Source organism: Physeter macrocephalus, chromosome 6 (assembly GCF_002837175.3).
Source record: "Physeter macrocephalus isolate SW-GA chromosome 6, ASM283717v5, whole genome shotgun sequence".
NCBI lineage: Eukaryota > Metazoa > Chordata > Mammalia > Artiodactyla > Physeteridae > Physeter > Physeter macrocephalus.
In genome coordinates, this window is record NC_041219.1 from 36859146 (window position 1) to 36882795 (window position 23650).

A 23650-nucleotide genomic window follows, 5' to 3' on the forward strand; every position below is an offset into this window, starting at 1 on the left:
AATGTTTCTTGTATTTTCTCCATTCTGTTTCCAAGATTTTGGATCATCTTTATTATCATTACTCTGAATTCATTTTCAGGTAGATGGCTGTTTCCTCTTCATTTGTTTGGTCTGGTGCATTTTTACCTTGCTCCTTCATCTGCTGCATATTTCTTTGTCTTCTCATTTTGCTTAAGTTACTGTGTTTGAGGTCTCCTTTTTGCAGTCTGCAGGTTTGTAGTTCCCATTGTTTTTGGTGTCTGCCCACAGTGGGTAAGGTGGTTCAGTGGGTTCTGTAGGCTTCCTGGTGGAAGGGATCTAGTGACTGTGTTCTGGTGGATGAGCCTCGATCTTGTCTTTCTGGTGGGCAGGACCGCGTCCAGTGGTGTGTTTTGGGGTGTCTGTGAACTTAGTTTATTAGGCAGCCTCTCTGCTAATGGGTGGGGTTGTGTTTCTGTCTTGCTAGTTGTTTGGCATGGGGTGTCCACCACTGGAGCTTGCTGGTCATTGAGTGGAGCTGGGTCTTAGCATTGAGACGGAGATCTCTGCAAGATCTCTTGCTGATTGATATTATGTGGGGCCAGGAGGTCTCTGGTGGTCCAGTGTCCTGAACTCGTCTCTCCCACCTTAGAGGCTCAGGCCTGACACCCAGCTGGAGCACCAAGACCCTGTCAGCCACACAGTGTTGGCGTTTAGCATCAGGAAAAGGGGGTGCTCATGCACTGCTGATCCACTTGTGAATTTTTCAAGTTTTTATGAAAACAGTCTAGCACAGTCTGTTTTAAAAAAAACCAACAAAACTCTTGGGCCACTTTTATAAGGCACTAATCACAGCCCAAAGCTACTTCCTAATACCATCACCTTGGGGGTTAGGTTTCAACATATAAATTTGTGGGGGACACAGACATTCAGACCATAGCAGCTGTATGCATATGGGCATGCTTGATTAGTAGACCTTAATGAGGGTTTTTGAGTGAGGATCCACAAATATCAGTGTCTTTTCTTGTGGACCAGTGGGTTTCCCCTGAGACTTCTCCAACCTCTTGCTTAAGGGCTCTAAGCCTGGCTATCAGTATTCTGGGAGCTTAATGCAGAGAGGGCAGTGTCTCTCTGTTCAGTATGCAGACTTTCACTTAATCCCCATTTTCAGTATCGGTGCCCCTCCTCCATCCTCACCAGAGAGACTCTGTACCATGGTCCAGAGACTCCCATTTTAATCTTTCTACCTATCTCCCTTCTTCAATTCGAATGGAGGTAAGGAATCTGTCTGCCTTTGTATGCTGGAAGAGCAGAGCTGGGGCTGAAGACACTTTTTATATAGTCTTCCATATGATGGTCCTCTGGTGTTCTGAACTCTGCACTTCAGTCTCCAAAGAACCTGATGCCCCCAATTTCCAAGCCTTTCTGGGCTCTTCAGCAAAAACGGTTCACCTCTCAGTGACTTTCTACCTACAAGCGCTTAGCTTTAGCTTTTTCTGCTTTATAAAGCCATACCTCATTTCTTGCACTTCGCTTTACTGTGCTTCCCAGATAGTACACTTTCACTACACTTGGTAGTGAAATAAACTTAGGGTCAAATTCTAGCTCTGCTACTTGCTGGCTGCCTGACCCTGGGTGTGTTATTTAAGATTTCTGAGTCTCATTTTTTTCCATCTGTAAGCCAGGGATGATATTAGCCAATTTATAGAATTCTTATGAAGATTAAATGAGATACAGACTTTATAACTATGTAGCACAAGGCCTATCACATAGTATAATGCTCTTTAATGGCTGTGGCTGTCATCGTCACATTAGAAGGGAAGTAGAGGGCATACTATGGACAAGTATCCTTAAGCTATGAGAAATTATAATTGATAATATAGTTATAATTGATATTAAAGGTGGAGACATAAAAGTAACAAAAAACATGTAACGAAAAAGAGGCAACGATATTGGGGTATTTGAATGAAGCCAGATCTCTTTTATGGTTCAGTAGGCCTATAATTATTGCTATATAATAACTGATGTTCACATTGATGATTTGAATTATCAAAAGGTTTAAATGTGTTTGTTATAGTGTCTTTAAGAAGACAAACAGAAATGTAATTAGGAAGATTCCTATCTAGAATGTTTAATGGTGAAGAATATTGATATGTATGTATTAAATCTTGAAGCCTATATGGAAAACTCAGTCATATAGAGTAATTCATATGCTTGAAGGTTTCATATAACTGAGATTTTTCTCTTAGGAGTCGTAAAATCTTTAGTGTACATGTCTGATCTTGTTAAGAAAATTTGAATGTTAAATTCAGTATCTTGGGTGTTGTCACCTATGTTACATATGTATTTACTTGAATACTAACTACCACTTGTAAAAATGTAGATTTTTTTTTTTCCCTCAAAATGTACTGTTCCTTTTCCCTTCAGAACTGGTCTTTTGAGAATGAATGTTAAATGGAAAGAAATTGTTTTCTTAAACTATTATAAAATTTAAAGAAAAATCCTGTACAAAAATATTATTTAAACTGTTTTGTATTTTGGAAAATTTATTTTCAAAACATTTATGTTGTAAATTATTTTGCTTGTTTTTTACATGTATTTCTATTTAATTGAACATTACTTGCTACAATAAATTATTTTATTTCTTGTAGATCAGTGATACAATGAACAGTGCAAAATCTGAACATACAGCTATGAAAGGAACTTCACTGAAAAACAAACCAGAACCCAAAGCATCAACTGATTCTAATGCCACTTTACATTCATCTTTGGCAACTAACGCTTCTAATCATAACAGTTGTGTGGTGGATATGCTAAGGAAAAATGAAGGTATAAAGGTGGCATTCTAAATAAAACTTAAGCTTTTTATAATAATGGTAGAAAATTTTAGAGTCTTTGAAAAAGTAAATGTTATATGGTTTGGGTCCATTTTCAAAATATAATATATACCTACCATATTGACCCTAATTAAAATGATGTCAAGATACCAAGCAAGAACTTACCTGAATAGTAAAAATTACTTATTAACTACAGAATTTAAATGAGGCGAGCTCTTGTGTACCATTTGAGATTGGCCAGTGTGTTCAGTATCACTGTTCCGTTACCTTGTTGTCCTAGCACTTATAACTATCTGCAGTAATTTATTTTGGGCCAGGATTTTGTCTATCTTGTTCACATAAAGTTCTCCAGCACCCAGATTCATGCCTGGTAAATAGCAGTCACTTAATAAATAAATAAATATTTGTTTACCAAGTAACTGGATTATCCTCAGAAGGTAGTTCATTTATGAAACTGTTGATTAGCCTGTTGAATTCATGGTACAGCTTGTAATTTGGTGATCCTTATATTTTAAAGTATTTAATTTGAATATTCTGATACCATTTGAGATATATTAAGTGTTGCCTCTGATTTCATTGTCTAAAATTATTTTATAAATCTCATTCTGATATATCCCTGACATAGGAATATGTGGTTTTATTTTTAATTTGAAAAAATTACAACCGTAACATATTCAAGGAAAATAATTTCCTATAGTTTTTCTAATTTTATTATTTGCGGAAGAGGAGAGCACTTTTGTTTTGTTGATTTTTTGATGTAAGGGAATCATTTGGTCAAAAATTATAAAAGCTTGGTCTTGGATGTCAGTTTAAATTTCTTTTTTATAGTGATTTTCTATGTCTATCATATAAAGAAGTTTATACTCTTGAAAACAGATATGAGCTTTGAGATTTTAGAATCTTAATGTACTCTGAATCCTACTTGTAAGGCAGTTTGGATAAAATTAATATTAGTCAAATGGAGAAACAAGAGTGGTTGTACAATGACAGTATCTGGCACATAGTAGATATTCAAATGTGTGAATGGGTGGTACATATATACAATGGAATACCACTCAACCATAAAAAAGAATGAAATAATGCCATTTGCAGCAACATGGATGGACCTAGAGATTATCCTACTAGTTACGTTAGACAGAGAAAGACAAATACCATATGATATCACTTGTAAGTGGAATCTAAAACGTGACCCAAATGAACATATCTATGAAACAGAAACAGAATCACAGACATAGAGAATTCCGGGAGGATCCCGCGTGCCGCGGAGCGGCTGGGCCCGTGAGCCGCGGCCGCTGAGCCTGTGCGTCCGGAGTCTGTGCTCCGCAACGGGAGAGGCCACAACAGTGAGTGGCCCGCATACCGCAAAAAAAAAAAAAATTTAGAGCACTTCAAATGTGTGAATGAATGGTTACCCAATTTCAGGTTAACAAGAGGAGATTGGGCTTTTTCTCTGTAGGTTGGAGTAGCTGATATGTTTCTTTCTTATTTTTTTTTTTCTGTATGTTTCAAAAGTGAAAGAGTGACACGATTAGTTGTGTTTTTTTAAATTAATTTATTTAATTAATTTATTTTTGGCTGCGTTGGGTCTTCGTTGCTGCACGTGGGCATTCTCTAGTTGAGGCAAGCGGGGTCTACTCTTCATTGCAGTGCGTGGGCTTCTCATTGTGGTGGCTTCTCTTGTTGCAGGGCATGGGCTCTAGGTGCGCAGGCTTCAGTAGTTGTGACATGCAGGCTCAGTAGTTGTGGCTCGTGGGCTCTAGAGCGCAGGCTCAGTAGTTGTGGGGCACGGGCTTAGTTGCTCCACGGCATGTGGAATCTTCCCAGACCAGGGCTCGAACCCGTGTCCCCTGCATTGGCAGGCGGTTTCTAAACCACTGCACCACCAGGGGAGCCCCGCGATTAGTTTTTGTTTTTTTATTTTGGAAAGGACATTCTAGCCTCACCATCAGGAAGAGTTATAATAGGAAATGGTTGGGAGACTCGTTAGGAGGTTCTTTTAGGACTCCAAGAGATGCATAGAGACTAAAGCAGTGGGTGGGATGGAGAGGAGAGAATACATCAGTTCAGAGACCTTTAGAAAGTAGCACGTATTAGACTTGGAAACTGGTTAGATATGAGAAATAAAAATGAGTTGAACATGACTCCCAGTTTTCTGGGTTGGACATTCAGTTGTTGATGATACTCTTCATCAAGATAGGAAATACAGGAGCAAGAACAGATTTGGGGATAAGATAGGTTCAACCTTGAACTTACTGTTTTTGAGGCACTTGAGGAACATATTGGTAAAGATTTCTAATAGGCAGTTGTATACTTAGGTCTGGAGTCTACGAGGCAGTTCTTGGCTGGAAGTATAAATTTAGAAATTAAGAGTATCTAAAATGTAAGCTCCATAAGAGCAGGGACCTTGTCTGACTTGTTTACTGCTGGATTCTCAGGACCTGGCACTGCACCTGGGACATATATTTGAGAGATGTATAATTCGTGAATGGTAGCTAAAACAACACGAAAATATGCAAGGGGAGAAAAGAAAAGGCTTAGAAACACCTGCATTTAAAGAGTCATTTGAAGAAGAGAAGCCAGCTAAAGAGATTGAAAAGGCATTCCAAGAAGGTTAGGAGAAAAGATTGGTATCATATTTTTTACCTGTATAGTGGGCATCACTGTTTATGACTATGCATTTATGATGTATGCATGAGTGAATACAAGTCATAGACAGAAACAGTTTCAAAAAAGAGTATGTGGTCAGGATTGTTTACATTGCAGAGAAGTCAAGTAAATGAAAATAGATAAGAATCCCTTAGAAATAAATATCCCTTGACATTTGTCAGAGCCATTTCATTAGAGTTGTGTGCTGGATCAAATTTGGGGAGGTCAAGGAATTAGAGATTGCTCTAAAGGAAATTAGCGAGGGGAGATGATAACTGGAGAATACTTGTTTATAATGTTTATAGACTGAGGGCCAAAACTACTGAAGAAGAATTTGAAAACCCCAATAAGAAAGGAATGATTGATAAAAGAGGGTCCCAAAATATGCAGAAGGAATGGGACCAAGAGCACAAGAGAATAGATTAAACTTCCTTAGGAGAGAAGTCATCATCTGAAATGGAAGAAAGGACAGAGGGGCTGGGCACAATCATAAATACATTTCTAGTTTAGGACAAGAGAAGGCAGAAAATTGGTGGCATTCATGCCTGATCACCTTTTTCTTTTCCTAAAATGGGAGGAAAGGCCATTTGATCTATTACTGAGTAGAGTTCAAGAACAGTGATTCAGTGTTTACAATGGAAGAAGGAGCTGAGAAGTTGTAAATCTGTTATGGATATAATGCACTTTATTTTTCTAGACATTTTATGCCTAATGGTTAAGTCGTATGACTGACTTCGTGTTGCTCACGTTTATGATTTTAAAATTGAAAATACCAAGAATTGGGTGACAAGAACTACAAGATACAGCAGTTATTTGCAGGTGTTATGTTAATAATTAATCCTTTCCCTTTAATTTTAGGTCCTCACACTTCAGCAAATATAGGTGTTCTAAGTAGTTGCCTGGACTTAAGAACAGTAATCCCTGAAACTTCTGTATCCAGTACTGTCTCCAACGCACAAACTATGGTAACCCAGCAGACCATTAAAACTGAATCATCCAGTACAAATGGGGCAGTTGTTAAAGATGAAACTTCACTAACAACATTCAGTACCAAATCTGAAGGTTTGAAATGTGTTTCACATACTGTATTTTGAACCATTTTTGTATATAAATTCATCAAACGTATTTGTTTTAGATGGGAATTGCATTTCATCTTGGATTGAATCAAATATAAAAAGATAAGGCATTTCAGTTAAAATCATTATATAATATATTCTCTTGCTACTTTACATAAAATAGTTAAATTAGCACACACTGTAATACAATCAGAATGTATCTTTCCTACCATGAACTTATTCTGCAAAATTTTTTTTTCCTTAGAAAAGATTAGTTCTAGGCTATGGAGTGACAATTCTCCCAGCTTGATTGATTTCTGATTTTGTAAATTCTTTTTATTCTTTTGCAATAGGAATTGTGTTTCATGTTTGGTGAACATTCTCTGAAGTTCCATCTAGTCATCAAATCCTTGAAAAATGAACTTTGTGAATTAGTTCAAGTTAGAGGGTCCATATTTCCAATTATTGTGATTTTTTGTATATTTATAAATTATATTTTAATATATCTGTTTGATAAGTGATTATGTAAGTCTTATCTGATGAATTGTTTAATTTTTAGTTGATGAAACATGTGCATTACCTGCAACTAAGATCAGCCGTGTAGAGGCACATGCTGCAGTGATGCCATTTTCTGTAAGTATATTACCTGGAGATGATATATGTTTACAGACGGTTAAATATGCTTTAAATGCTGAGCACCTTCAACATAAATTCAGGAAAAGACTCAGGTATCCTCTAGTAATTATTTGACATAGATTGAAAAATGAAGGGTTAAAGAGGAAACTGTTCACAGTATAATGTTAAGTGGAAAATTGTGGACAAAAAATAATATATATACTGCATTCCCAATTTTATTAAAAACACACACAGTGCGTACATGCACACTCTTACGTGAGTCCTCACACGTCTGCACTACGATGCTAGATGACTTTCTTCAGGTTGTGGGGCCAGAGATAATTTTCACTTTCTTCTTTATGCTTTCAGGATTTTTCTGTAATAAAATGTTACTTTCATAATCAGAAATGTGTGTGTTTACATACATATGTGTATATATTGAAATTACATTAATGGTTTAAAGAGTAAAAGTGTCATAAAACATAAAACTTGAATGGCTTTATTGCTAGCTACCTAATAGGAGAACAACAGAATATTGCAATACTGAGTCAGGCATACCTGTAGGGTATCCCAACAATCTCTGACATTGGGTTTTTTGGTGGAAGGCCAGAATTAGTCTGCCTGGTACCAAATTTAAATGCTAGGAATGTGCCTCACAAATAGTATACTAAGATTGTTTCACTTAGATGAATACATGTGTTTGTGTATATCTTTAAATTTAATTTTAAATTCTCAGTCATTTTAACTTTATTGCTATGAGCAAGAGTTTTTATTTGACCTAAAATTTACCTTTTAGAATCTTCAAGATTAGTCTATAGTTTTAGTTTTCTTTCAGTCATGATTTTATGGCTTTTGATTGTGTATTTACCTTCATCAGCTTTCACCTTTCCAGAATGTTAAGTCCCAGTGTTCTTAGACTCTTCTCAGAGAAGAATTATTAAAATGAATTTTTATCTCTTAAATCTGTTTTGCAATGCATCAGCCAGAGTGGTATCTGTTATTTCAGTTGGAGCCAGTTGTTTTATAAAAGTTGTTGAAGAGAGTTTTTACAACTTTAAAATGAAAACAAGTTTAAAAGCTATTCCTTTTCTAAAAACCTTAAAGACTCTTCTAGTTAGCTCACTTTGTCATGTGTGATAGCCTAAGTAACAAGTAATGTGAATTATAAGCATGTACCTCTGCTGTTATATATTCAAGACAGAAATAAATAACTGAAGTGCACATTTGTTTTGAGCTTCTGGAAACAGTGTCTCATTTATAAAGAAGATGGCTTAAAAAGGTTAGTTCCAGGGATAAGTATAATTCACTTATCACTAAAAGTAGCTTAAGGTAGAGGAAATTTATTAGTCTTAAAGCAAGGTAAAAATGTAAAACTGTTTAATCTGTTCCTCTTTAGTACATAATAAATTATATTCAAATTGCATTTTAGTTTTGAACATTTTTTCTCCTTTTAGGTTTGGAGAATCACAGGTATTTCAAGTGCAAAGATCACTGAATTTCTGCTAGTTGTTTTTAAATCTAGAAATAAGCCAGCTTGGAATGAATTTTTCCTTATTTGCTCCTTTTGGAGTAAGTTGTAGTGTCACATTAAAGGGATTATTACATTTTCTGAGAGAGTCTCTGAAATGACAGTGTTCTATAAAACAGCTGGCATTTTAACGTATCACTGATTGGAAAGCATGCTAACTCCAGCTAGGTTGATAGCACAGAGCTACTGACTTGGAGAATGCCTGTCACTCCCTATGTTTGAATTGGCAACCCTGTTTCACTGTCAGTTGACCTAATATGTTAAGAGTTTATTTACTTATGAGCTATTAATTGTGGTGTTTACCCATATACCTACTTGTAGATCACTGCATGGATTATTAAATCTTGAAATTTCTTGTATGTTCAGTAAGAGTCTTCATAAATTTTTCTTTCTCTGAAATTAGAAAGAGACTCCTTCAAATCCAATGACCACAATGAAAGCAGGAGAACGACAGTGGTGTGATGTAGGAATTTTTAAAAATAATACAGCTTTGGTGAGCCAGTTTTATTTGCTGCCAAAAGGGAAGCAAAGCATCTCAAAGGTAGCTATTGACATACTCTCTACACTGTTAGTTATAAGCCTCAAGAATGAGATTTAAAATAATAATCCTGATGCAGGACATTCAAATGAGTGAAATTGGGATCTGTTTACACTCTATAATTGAGAGTTCTATGTATAGTTATCTTGTATTCTTTTTTTTTTTTTTAAGATGTTGGGGGTAGGAGTTTATTAATTAATTAATTTATTTTTGCTGTGTTGGGTCTTCGTTTCTGTGTGAGGGCTTTCTCCAGTTGTGGCAAGCGGGGGCCATTCTTCATCGCGGTGCGCAGGCCTCTCACTATCGCGGCCTCTCTTGTTGCGGAGCACAGGCTCCAGACGCGCAGGCTCAGTAGCTGTGGCTCACGGGCCTAGTTGCTCCGCGGCACGTGGGATCCTCCCAGACCGGGGCTCGAACCCGTGTCCCCTGCATTAGCAGGCAGATTCCCAACCACTGTGCCACCAGGGAAGCCCCTATATTCTTTTTTAAGACTCTTTTTATAGAATATATCACAAGCAGGTTATTTTTAAAAATCTCATAGAATCACTGGGCTGGATTTTGAGTCATAAACGATATGGTCTGGCCAGTACAGGTAAAGATTTTTTGAAATATCTCTAATTTTGTTACCTGGTGTGTTTAAAGAATGTTTAAAGAACATTTTTTTACTTAGAACTTTTGTTATTCCTAATTTCACAGTTTAAAAAATTTAAAAACCCCTACACTATTGAATACAGTCTAATTTTCCCTTAATTTTGAAGTCCCTTAAAGAGGACCTCATATATATATAGATGAGACATTAACCCTCTAAGAATTATGAAATAGATAACAGCTCCAAAGCATATTGAACTAATTTTTTTCTGGAATGGGGAATTTCAGAGAGGGAATTGCCAAAGAAATACATATTCAGTTTGAATCTCCCAAAGATCTTACTAATGGGGAATATATCATTTATCATTATATTTTAGTTTCTCTAATATTACTTCTGGTGTCTCACTTTTACATATTGAATTCTTCCAATTCTTGACAAAAATAGATATCCTAGTAAATAATTTGTTGGTATTATGCCTAACAAAATTTCTAGCTGTAGTTTGATTTCATATACATGGAAATATCCTTATCTAAGGGCCTAGTAGCTATCTGTTTTTCCCAAAAGAAAGAATAGAACAGAAAATTTAGAGCCAGTAAACTTGAATTTGAATCATTAGTTCCAGCACTTGACAGTGTGACGTTGGACAAGTCACTTGTTTAACCTTGCTGAGACTCAGTTTCCTCATCTGTGAAATGGAGATGACCTAACTCCCTTAAAAAAATGGGATGGTACATTGGCACTACCTGTCTCACTGTGGTGTAGTGAGAGGGAGAATATATAAAAATTGTTTGAAAGTTGTAGATGTTATGATCTTCTTACCCAGAGTATGCAGTCCAGTTATTTAATTTAACATTTTTTCAGCATCTGCTGAATATTAATTATTAAAACGCTCTGTACTACATGCTAGTCATTCCTTTTCTATCAAGTTTGCTAGCCTGTGTCCAAAGGGTATTGTTCCTGGCTAGACTGTTTGACAGTAAATTTTCTGAGATTTCTACTCCACATTAAGTTTACATGGAGATAGTTGTTACCTTGTTTATAGTGGTCAGTTTTTTTCTATCTCCATACTCTTCATGTGCAGAATACCCTTATATTTCTTTTTATAACCAGTGATTCTCAACTGGAAAGGCACTTTTCCTCTGGATGAGAATCACCAATTTATGGGCTTAGTTACTTTTGTTTTGGGGTGGGGGTGGTTCATTCCATGTATGAAAGAGGAAAATAAATAATGTGAACTACAACCCTAAAACATAATTCATTCTTTAAAAGTTTTATTATTTAATGAAAAAATAATTAATTGCATCTTTTGTTTGACTTTTGCGTATATTACATTTTAGATAGGAAATGCAGATGTACCTGACTACAGTTTACTTAAGAAACAAGATCTTGTTCCAGGCACAGGATACAGATTCAGGGTTGCTGCTATCAATGGTTGTGGAATAGGCCCTTTCAGCAAAATCAGTGAATTTAAAACTTGTATTCCCGGTTTTCCTGGAGCTCCTTCTGCAGTCCGAATTTCAAAGGTGAGACATCAGATCAAGACTTTAGAAAGTCAGGGAAATCTGTGTATGCTTTTTTTTTTTTTTTTTTTTTTTGCAGTACATGGGCCTCTCACTGTTGCGGAGCACAGGCTCCAAACGCGCAGGCTCAGCGGCCATGGCTCACGGGCCTAGCCGCTCTGCGGCATGTGGGATCTTCCCGGACCGGGGCACGAACCCGTGTCCCCTGCATCGGCAGGCAGGCTCTCAACCACTGCGCCACCAGGGAAGCCCTATGCTTCTTAATATTAGCTTTGTTCTTGTTATTATGGAACCAAAAAGTTTTGTGCTGGAGAATTTTAATAGAACACATTTAATTGGATTATATTTTATCCTAAGGTCCTGCCCCTATTTAGAGAAGATAAGGTCTGCTTTCAGATAAGAAAAATCCCTTTCTTGGGGTAGTACAGGCAGACTTTTAAGCCTAGTTATGTTTTTTAAAAGGGCATGAATTAAACACTGTAGATCCAATTAAGGTTAGTTTTTAAAAATCAACAATAAAAGTTCTAACATCTAATGCAGTTACTTTAGTGAAAAGCATCTTGTGTTCTAAAGATAGACTCAACATAATAAGTGATATTAGAGAAAACTTCAGAATTTTTACCTGTTTTTGTTTTTGTTTTTCCCCTGCTCTTCAAGAATGTTGAGGGTATCCATCTTTCCTGGGAACCTCCAACTTCACCTTCTGGAAATATTTTGGAATATTCAGCCTACTTGGCTATCCGCACAGCACAAATACAAGATAATCCAAGTCAGCTTGTGTTTATGAGGATTTATTGTGGTCTAAAGACATCATGTATAGTAACTGCTGGGCAGCTTGCAAATGCACATATTGATTATACATCCAGGCCTGCCATTGTGTTCAGGATATCGGCAAAGAATGAAAAGGGATATGGACCAGCTACACAAGTTCGATGGCTTCAAGGTAACAATAAAAAAGCACCTTTAAATTGATTTTTTTTTAACTGAAGCTATTGTGATGATTATTTATTAGTAACTGGTTTTGGAGATTTGTCATTTAAAAGAGTATTCTCTGACTGTATTTCTAGCAGTTATGAATTTGAGTTTGTAAGTTGTTCTTAAAATGTATTTGCTCAATTCTAGATCCAAATAAAAGTAGAAAAGAAGTAAAGCCTCTCTGAAAACTAGTATATGAATTCTTCCTTAAAGTTACAGCTCTTTTATAAAGGAAAATAGTAAAATTAAGATAAAAGCCAGAAGGCTTTATTACTCCAATATCTTTTATAAAGGCCATGTAACTCAGTCATCCTAGAGTTATTGAGATGATTCTAGTAACTGGCTGTTGTACACTGTGCTGTCTTATATAGTAAATGTTCTCTACATTGTAAAGGCCCTGTCTTTGAGTACTCCCTCTAACTTTATTCTATATGAGCAGTGGTCCTCTAACAACTATCTTCTACTGGATAATATTTGTAATACTGATTTTAGTAGCCATTTGATTCATTTCTTTATCTTCAGTTAGCACAGAGCTTAAGAAATTAAAAAAAGAAAGAGGCAAGTTCAGAAATCTGCTTTTGAATTTTCATCATTTTCCAAGAGTCATGGCAACATACAAAAAGAATAATGGGTTTTCTTGATTCATACCAGGTTGGTATATTGGAATATATTTTTGGCCAAAGCACTTAACTTATCTGGCCCTCAATTTCCTGATTAATAGATGAGGGAGTTAAAAGAGTTTACCTTTAAGGTCCCTTTCAGCAGTAAAATTCTGTATGCTCATCAGAAGTAAAGTATATCCCTAAACATTTTAACATCTGTCTCCATGGATCTAATTTTGCTTTTGCTGAAATGAAAATGTTCATAGTTTAAAATTCAAAGTTAAAGTATGTCCTTCTTATTGAAGAAAGAAAGAAGCACCTTAACTGGACATGAGTTTTGAAATAGTGTTTTAAACATTTGTAAGATTTTTGTAAATGCTCTAAATGTTTTATTTTTGCATTGTTTTTACCTTGAAATTGTATAAACTTTTTTACAACTGAAATATAAGCATTAGACAGCTTACTCAGGTTCCATTACAACCTTAAAGATGCATATAGGCATTATGGATACTCTGCTACAGGTAACTTGTTTTTAAACCTTTTAGACATTTCATGGTTCCACTGCCTATTCGAATCTGGAATGAATATACAGAGCAATAATTGCAGAAAAGATATTTCAGACTAAGAGCTGCAGTAACTGCAGGGGCACAGGTCTGTCATTTTATACCATGTAACCTTATGCCAGTTTAGGTTGACTGAGTAGCTATGTCCTCAAACTTCATGTATAATACTCCAAGCAAAGATGGATTTAATTGTGCAGAATTGATATATATGTATGTTCCAGTTACTAATTTAAAAGTGTATAGAATATTTTAATATATAATTTTTGTAAAGAACTGGGATTTTTATACTACAGTATTTGTAATTAATGTGTCTCACTAATTTTCTCTTGAAGAAAATATGCAAACTGTTAGACACGTAATGAGTGATTTCCAAACTCTAAAGGTAAAATAAATGCACTACTGTGGTGTTGTTAGAATACCTTTTTTGTGGTTATATGAATCCTTAATCTTTAAATGTGTACTTTACAAACAGTGTTTACAAGGAGCTTCTCTGGTTTGTTATCCCAGCCCCTCCCTTGGTGAGAGCTTCATTCTGCATTTGTTTAACTCATATGCTTTGCTTTTGGCATATGCTTGCTTTTTGCACTAGTAGAATTTTAACTTACCTCATTATTATGTTTGTAATCATTTGTGTAGCTTCCATAATATGTCTGATATAGGCTAAAGAAGTACTTAACCAAAGTTAAAATAAATGGTAAGCAATTTTGCACATATTAAATGCTAGGGTTTGTTGTGTATATGTGTGCGTTTAGTTATAAAAAGAATAAGAATGGAAAGTTATAGTAAGTATGTGTTTCAAGCCCAATCATTTTAATGATCTATTTGCTTTATTAGGAAAAGATCTGGCTTTTAACTCTTTATTTTCTTTGCATTTTAACTATTTGCATCTTGAAGCACTTCTCTTAATGACAAGGAATAAGTTGACTTTAAGCAAAGAATAGAATATTTGTTTGAGTGTGTACATTTATACCTACTTAGTATTTTGTTTAGTTTACTTTGTTTAAATATCTCTTCTTTTCTAGACTAGGAGGTGAATATGAACCTGTGGTTCTAAAATATGTCTTATTTTCTAGAGAGAAAGGCAGTCTTTCTATACCAAGGGATTTGTCAAAATAACAAATGTTTTTACTTTGAGAATCAGCCCAGTTTCTTACCATTTTTTCACATTTGTAGACTAAGTAGTAATCACATTTATCTCTTTGATAAATGATTGGTGACTGAAAGACGCCATTAGGAAATCTCTGTGGCTTTGACATTAATAGTTAATAAGAGATCATTGAGCTATGTGTTTATGAATAGAATGGATTGGGATAAGTAACAAGAGAAGTGCATTTAGCTTCTTATGATTTGCACATTTTCTAAGTGAAGATCCCTTTGTGTAGCAGTGGGTTATAACATGCAGGTATCTTTCACAAGAGGATTTACCCTGAGTTAAATTACTTTCTTTACTCCTCCCAGCTGGGTAAGCAATTCAGATGTACAAGTCTTTGTGCCATAGTCCTCTTCCTGGACTCTGCAGATTTGGTTCACATAGGTAATAAAAAGATTTTGCTGTTGCATGCTCTCAGAATTATGTTTTCTAAAATATTGTATTGGCTTCATTTTAGTTTAGTAAACTGTTTGGCAACTTAACTAGAAATAGGGTATTATAAACTCACTTTTATCTGCATTAAAAAAAAACAGAAATAATCCGATTGCATGTATGAGGGCCCCCTGCCCTATAACCCAATTGCATAAATATAATCATCTGTAAGAAGGTGAAACTGTTGATCCATTATTTCAAAGACTTGTAGACTAGCAAAGATTTGTTCCAGTTAGATATATGGTCTACTATAACTGGAGATATTTTTATTTTTAAAAATTGCAGCACTTGTAGCATAAAAATAACTTGTGACATTGGATATGAAGAGATTATTAGTATTTAAAATTACTGTAGTCATCTGATCATAAATGAAGTAGGTTACAAAATAGACTTGGTCCTTGACCATTTAAGGTATAACTGATAGTTATGTTTTCCAAGACTAATTTTAGGCAGTTTTATGTATTGTGTACCGACGACATGTAAAATAAAGCACCTTTTCTACTATAAGCAATTACAGGTGTTATTTATTTTGAACTATATGGAAGAAAAATTAGTGGTGGCAGAGTAAATCTTCAGAAATGCTGATGTTGTATCATTCACTTAAAATGATATAGGCAGGCTCATAAAGAATGAACTGTGTCTAAAAACTTGTTTATTTAGTGGATTGTGTTTGGGAGTCATTTTCTGATAGAAATGTAAAGCCTATCTAACCTTTATTGTAACTAAACTAGTATGCTTGAAAGTAAAAAAGCAGATGGCTCCAAGAAACAGACTAAACTTGTTGTCACCTTTTTTTGGTCTTTTTTACTCTGAATTTTTTTTTTCTTTATGCTTCACTTTAATTCATAGCAGCAGGGTCTTCTGTCCTGCTACTCCATCAAAATGGCTGTAGCAGAGGTCAGGGATAACGTCTCATTTCCCAAATCCATTGAATTCTTTCATTGTACTTAATCTTGTCATTTGAAACTTTAACTACTCCCTTGACACTTTCACATTTTTTAAGTTTCTCTCGGACTGTGCTCTGTCTTTTTATGCACCTCCTTCTGTCTGCAGTTCCCTTTTCCACTCCCACCTGTCTCCATTCATATCTTCAAGATTTAGGTAAAGGTCGCCAACCTGCTGAAGCCTTTCCTGACATACTTCATTTCTAGATAGATTTGACCCCTTTTTCTTATGCCCCCACTGTCCTTTGTTCTGTCTTCTGTCACAACAGCCTAAAGGCCCTTGCGCCCTCACTCGTTAGCGTTAGCGTTGTTATTCCTCTCCCTCTGCCAGATGGTCAGAGGCTGGGTCTTTATCTCTCTTCCATATCAGCCATTTAGCTGCTACTTGAATATTTTAACAAATGATTAAAGAAAATTGCACCTTTACATCTCTCTCCATACTCGCACTCCCCTTCTCAAATTGGGTCAAAGTGAGAGGGAGGCTTTGAAAGGGAAAGAGATTTTAGCAGATTTAATAAGCCTCTGGAGGAAATACAAGCTCCACTTTTGTCTTACCCTACCCTGCTGTTACTTAGGTTCCTAAGAGAAGTTCTGGGATAAGTAAGAGATATGTCACATATTTATTAGGCTAAAAGGGATTTAATATGGGTGTGTATAGATCTCAAGAGGAATTCTTTGATCTAAAAAGATCTGAGAATTTAGTGAGACTGGTGGGCATTGCTGGATAATGATTTTTAACATTGGATGATCAGGAAAATGAGCTAAAAATATTTCCAAAGTCAGTCTCTCTGATTTCCATATAGGAAAGCCATGGACAATTGTCTAACTTTAGAAGAAGCTACCTACCTATTTAATATGTAAGCACAGGGAGCTGCTGGAGGACACAGAGCACCAGCATTAGAACCTCACTGGAGTCTGTCAGGTCACTGTTGTCACCTCTAAGCTTACAGGACAAAGGGTTCTTACACTACTGGAAAACAAGATGACATTGGCCCACCTTCTTTCCAAGTTTCCCAGTTATAGTTGGGAGTCCTTATACTTATATATTTCTGTAACTCAGAAAAAGACTTTTTTAAAATCATGCCTGGAAAAACATGAACTACAACATTCTGGGGAGAAACAATTAATTCTATAAACCGAATGATGAAGGAAAAAGCTATACCAGCCTCCTTATTCAAAATAGATCTCTATATCTTCTATTTCTATAACTATATAAGGTAGCATCTAGTGTTTGTTTTTGAGCATAGAGTAACTCTGTCCGCTAGTAAGTCATGGTCCAAGAAATGTCCACCTCTGACCAAGAGGATTATCCATTCCTCCTCTGAAAAGATAGACAGGAAGTTCCCTACGAGCTTGAGAAAAGCTCCCTCCCTATTTCTCTGTTTCTTATTGGAGAAAGAGGACAAAGCTACAGGTATAATAATTACATCCGATTTAACAAAGTTGTGGGTGTACACTTAAGGCGGCGTAACCTGTAAGAGAGGGAGCAGGGCTCTGGAGGTCCAGCCAACTGCTTGATCCAAAATCATCCTGCTGCCAGTTGCAGTTTAGCACCTCCTGGTGGCATTGTCCATTCCAGCTTACATATGGGTAAGATTTTGGGTCTTTTGTAACAAGCAGCCTAGGATTTTTAAAATAGCACAACAATGTCTGGAATTTTCTGAATGTTTGGAACCTAGTTGAAGAGATTGGACCTGAAGGGTACACTGTCTGCTCTCAATTTCCTGAGAATGTATTGCCAGCCATTTGCTGCCGGGCCTAGTATGCCTCTTGCACCACCTCCCTAACCCAAGATAATAACTTTAGCTTGCCTTGTTGGGTACGAGGGATGGATCCAATGTTTCAAGATCTTTTTTTTCAAATTTCTAAATTGTATACCAAAATGTATAGCTAATCCCCTGAATCAAGTGAAAATGTACCTTAACTGTGCCTTGTTTAATTTGCAAAATGGCACTGCTGGTGATGACCCTGGCAAAGATATGATTACAAAATTGTTATGACGCTTATGACCAACCTGGGCACCTGTTATTGACCAATGTGGAGAAACAGTCAATAGCCACCATGCACTTTCTGTATTTTTGGATTGCTTAACACATAAGTGCACTATTAGGAGAACGTGCCACAGGGAATTTGTACTTTTGGAAGTCAACAGAATTCAGTAAAGAGGCAGTGTCTCAGTTTATTTTGTGATTTGTATCACCTATCATTTCATTCTCCGCTTTATACAAATAATTATATACCCAATGAACAACATAACCAACTAACCAGAATCATGCCAGTGGCTGAACAAACTTGGCAGAGCAGTGCTATAATACTGCCATCTCGTTAGATCCTAACTCTCTGAGAACCTGGTTAACTTCCGTGAAGAATAGCCCATATTCATTCCTATGTTCATACTATTATGTACTTCTTCCCCACCAGTTACAATAATTGCCTGATACGCAATGCAGAACAGTGGCTGAAATAATCGAATGTTCCCTCTCTTTGTTGATGAAGTTATATCACGTAACCTTATATCCTTTTTCATTTACAATGTTTGTTGACAATAAATAAAATGATCACACATGTACTCAATCTTCAGCTTAAGAACTAGAATACCCTCAGATGTGTAGAATTACCCCACTCTGTCTTCCCTCCCCACATACCACATGAGGTAAACATTATTCTGGATTTTTTGGTAATAATTCCCATGTTTTTATTTATGGCCCTGCCATCTATATTATGTATCCCTAATAATATATTATTTAGATATAGCTGTTTTTGAACTTTTATGTAAATGGTATCATGCTGTATGTATTCTTCTGTGACTTTTTTCTGACACTGTTTCTGAGATTCTTATCCACGTTTATGCATGTAAGTGTATTTCATCTGTTTTTCACTACTGTATAGTATTCCATTGTATGACTCTACCACAATTTATCTACTCCTCTGTTCATGGAGATGTGGATTGTTTTCAGTTTTTGGCTATTCTGAATGATGCTGCTAGTGAGCATTCTGCCAGTTACAATGTAAGCTCCGTGTGGGCAGGGATTTTGTCTTTTTTGTCTGATTTTGTCTGTTTAACACATTCACAATGTCTAGAACAATGCTGGCACATGGTAGATGCTTAATAAATATTTGAGGAATGAGTGAATTCTTGTACATGTCTCCTGGTGCACATGTGCAAGAGTTCTCTAGGGCAGTTGTTTTCAAAGTATGGTCGAGGGACTCTTGAGGTCCCTGAGACCCCTTCGGGGGAGTCCGTGAGGGCAAAAGCATTTTCATAAGAATACTAGACATTATTTGTCCTCTTCACTCTCATTTTTCACTTTTAAATGTTTTCCAGATATATGATGACATCATCACTCTGACAGCTTATCAAGTGTGTACCTATATATTTTTGTTTTGAAAATGCCTGTTTTAATTTCTAATATGGTAAATTTTGGTAACTATAACCCACATGAACAACAGCTCTTTGAGGTCCTCAATAATTTTTAAGGATGTAAAGAGGTTCTGGACCAAAAATTTGAGAACTGATGCTCTAAGAAGCAGGTTTTACTTAGTCATACTGAACTGTTTTCTATAGCATTTGTACCAGTTCAGCTCCCACTGGCAGTGGTTGAGTGTCATTGCAAACACTTACATCTTAGCAAACACTTAATCTTGACTGTCTTTTATATTTGCCAATTGGATGGCGATTGTATAGTATCTTACTGTGGGTTTAATTTGCATTTCCCTGATTACTAATGAAACTGAGTGTTTTTTCGTACATGAATGTGTTTCCTCTTCTGTGAAATACCTATTCATGTCTTTTTTGCCCATTTTTCTATTGGGTGTGTGTCTTTTTTTTCATTGATTCATATGATTTCTTTATATATTCTGGATGCCAGTCCTTTGTCAGTTAAACGTTGTATGTATTTTCTCCCAGTTTGTGTATTATCTTTTGTGATTGTATTGAATTTATTGATTAGCTTGGAGAAAATTGATATCTTTTCAGTAATGAGTCTTCCCATCCAAAAACATTGTGTATTTCTCCATTTGGTTTTCTTTTAATATCTGTCAATAAACTTTAACAATTTTTCTCCATAAAGGCCTTCATGTCTTATATTAGGTTTCTTTCTGGGAGTTTTACATATTTTTTAATGCTGTGGTGAATTTCTTAAAATTACACTTTGTATTCTAAGTGGATGTTGCTGATTATAGATATTTTGTTGCTATGTGTTGATTTTGGATCCAGCAACCATGCTAAATTTTTATTAGTTCTAATAACATATCTAGATGTCTTTCTGAGTTTTTTATATAATCGCATCATCTGAAATGGTGGCAGTTTTCTTCCTTTCTGGTCCTTCTACCTTTTAAAAAATTTCTTCTTACATTTCTGTACTTGCTAGGACCTGTAGTACAATGTTGAAAAGAACTGATAGTGAACATCCTTGTCTCGGCCCCAATTGAAAGGGAGTGCTTTCGACATTTCAGTTGAGTATTTTTTTTTTCCCACAAATGGCCTTCATCACATTAAGGAGATTCTCTTCTATTTCTAGTTTGCTAATAGTTTTATATGAATGAATGTTGAATTTTACTGAATGCTTTTTTCTCATCTATTTAAATGGTTAAATTGTTTTTTCTTTTAATGTTAATGTATTAAATTATGATAGTTGATGTTTTAATATTGAACCAATATTTAATTCCTAGGATAAACCCAGTTTGATCGTGGTGTGTGTGTTTTAATACATTGCTGGACTCAATTTGCGAATATTTTCTTTAGGATTTTTGCCTCTACGTTCGTTAGTGAAATCAGCTTATAGTTCTCCTATTATGTCCTGTCATTGTCTGGTTTTGGTATCAAGGTTATACTAGTCTTATTAAATGAGTTTTTCAACTGTCTGGAAGAGTTTAAGATTGGAACTAGTCTTTAAAGCCATGCGGTCATTAAGAGAAGATTTTAAACTATTGATTCATTTCTTTGAGGGTTTTAGCATCATTAGGATTTATTATTCTCAAGTCAGTTTTGTTAAATTTAATAAATTCTTCTAGGGATTTCTCCATTTCATCTTAGTTTAACTTTTTTAAATTAATCATTTATTTATTTATATCATTTATTTTATTTATTTATTTTTGGCTGTGTTAGGTCTTCGTTGCTGTGTGGGGGCTTTCTCTAGTTGCAGCGAGCAGAGGCTACTCTTCATTGCCGTGCGTGGGCTTCTCATTGCCGTGGCTTCTCTTGTTGCGGAACACGGGCTCTAGGCTCAGGCTTCAGTAGTTGTGGCATGAGGGCTCTAGAGCGCAGGCTCAGTAGTTGTGGCACACGGGCTTAGTTGCTCCACAGCATGTGGGATCTTCCCAGACCAGGGCTCGAAACCGTGTCCCCTGCATTGGCAGGTGGCTTCTTAACCACTGCACCACCAGGGAAGTCCCTAGTTTAACTTTTTGATATCGTTATCCTTATTAGCTTTATATCGTTTTAGTTTCCACAGCATATGTAGTTATGACTCTTTTTCATTCCTATTAGTTCATTTGTGCCTTCTCATTTTTTTTCATCATTAATCCTTCCAGAGGTTTGACTTTTTAACCCATTAGTCATTTTCCAAGTGTATTTCCAAATGCTAGGGTTGGGTTATAGTTGTCTTAATCTTTATTTCTTATGTCATTTTTCCAGAGAATATGAGCTATAAGATTTTCTGAAATTTGAGACTAGCTTTATGTTTTACCTTGTGGTCAGTTATTATACATGCCCCATGTTTACTTGATAAGAGTGTATATTCCTCAGTTGTTGAGTGTAGTGTCCATTAGATCAAACTTGTTAGTTGTGCTGTGCAGATCTTCTCCTTACTGATTTACCTTATACTTAATTTCTTATTTACTGAAGAGTCTCAAGATCTCATTATGATAAGTAGATTTCTCAGTTTCTCTTTAAGTTGTGTTTGCTTTCTTTTTGCTTTCTTTTCCTTTGGGCTTTATTATTAGATGCATACCAATTTAGAATTTTTCTATCTCCCTGGTAGAATTGAATTTTTTATAATTATGTAGTGACTCTCTGTGAATGCTGTTGCTTTCATCTTTTTGTTGTCCTTACTATAGCAATGTTTTGGTTCGTGTTTATCTGAATATCTTAGATCTTTCTTTGGCCTCACATTTTGATACACACTTAAAAGATACGGCCACAGAAAACATACGGATGGTTCGGTACATCTATTATGATTACAAGTATAATTTGGATTTATTTCTATGATTTCTCATATCATCTTTTTAAATTTTTGTCCACTCCCTTATCTTTCATTTTTCATTTTCTTATTCTTTTTTCCCTTCCTCTATTTGTTGGGTTTTTTTTTCAATTATTATATTTTCCTCTTATGAGTTCTATTTGGTTTATAAATGTACTTTTTTTCCTCTGTAATCTTTTGCTCCTTATTCATATTTTCCATGCTTCTATTCCTTTATACATCAGTAATTTTTCTTGTGTTGATACCAGTATTCTTTGTGAGTCTGCTGTTGTATAAATTGTGTTGTTTTTCATTTACAGTGCCATTTCCCCTTGTTTTGTGATATCTGAAACTTATTTTCCTTGGGAAAAAAGGAATTACTTGAAGTATGGACTGAAATTGAGATCCTTAAGATAATTTGTTTGTTCTGCCAAACACCCAGGAGCCAGTAACCTGAGACCACTTTAAATTATGAGCTTGAAGGTTCTCTGATTTCAGACCACAAACCTTCAGGGCTCACCAGTGATTATGAATTCAAGGGTGGTGGTGATTTATCCCCCTCCACCCAGAACCAGAATTGAACCAGGCAAGGTTCCTTGCTACCCACTTCTCGGTGGTGGCCCAGCTAGACTCCAGCCTAAGTGAGCCTCAGGCTTTATGTCCAGTTCCCCCGCTACTGGTAGCTCCTGGTCTCCAGAGTTTAACAGAACTCTCATGGCAAAAGCAGGCTTTGGTGCTGGCTTACCTCACGGGTGTCCTGTTTCCACTTCATTTTTGGCGTTTTGCAGATGCCTTATACTTTCATGTCAACTCAGTGATACATTTAAAAAGGTATTTATTTCATACAACTTTACATTGTTTCTTACATTTTGTTCAGCATTTGGTTTTTTAAAACAGTAGTTACTGAAGGTGTCTAGACTGCCTTACTCTCAGAAATGAAGTCTAAATTAAAATTCACTTTACTTTGCCCTGATGTGAGTAGGAAACATATCAGTTTGTAGCCTGTACAGAATTGTAGGATGCCTTGTTCTTTCCTTTGTACTGTCCTGCAGGACAGCACTTTTATGGTATGGGGACTGCTACTTGCAAGGTTGGAAATGTATAGAAAACCATTTTTTTAAAGTTACACTCTTCCTCCACAGTAAGGAATGGCTCTGCCATCTCCTTAAATGGCTATTAGCCCAAATATTACTTGTGTTCTTTGACTAGTGATTGCTTTGGTCTGAAAAAAAGAATTTGAATTTGGTTTCTTGCAAACCTAATGTTGGGCATTATATATGCATGAATGGGCCTTCTTGGCATACCTGTCCTAGCTGAAAGGCACTGTCTGTTATGACTTGCCTTTGCCTAGCAACTTGTTTTCAACCTATTACCCAGTGTTTAAGGTTCAGAACTATCTTTCATTGAGATGTACTCTGAAACTGAGCCCTGGAAAAGAGGTGAAAAAGTAAGACACAGAACCGTTACTTTTGTACTTAGAGGACCATCAAGGAAGACCTAAATTATGCCTTTTTAAAAG

At 35.9% G+C, this 23650-nt stretch overlaps 1 protein-coding gene across 11 annotated transcripts in view; it reads left to right on the forward strand.

Annotated features, from left to right (window-relative positions):
• The window catches only part of HCFC2 (host cell factor C2), a 60979-nt gene that overhangs the window by 28349 nt on the left and 8980 nt on the right, over positions 1–23650 (forward strand). For 4 of the 11 annotated variants that reach the window (XM_028490512.1, XM_028490514.1, XM_028490517.1 and 1 more), the window contains 7 exons: positions 2610–2787; positions 6300–6503; positions 7056–7129; positions 9043–9180; positions 11104–11289; positions 11944–12229; positions 12784–19270. In XM_028490512.1, coding sequence (XP_028346313.1) covers positions 2610–2787; positions 6300–6503; positions 7056–7129; positions 9043–9180; positions 11104–11289; positions 11944–12229; positions 12784–12902 — 1185 coding nt within the window. In that variant the 3' untranslated portion in view covers positions 12903–19270. The other 7 variants (XR_003680135.2, XM_028490513.1, XM_028490516.2 and 4 more) reach the window with 7 other exon arrangements.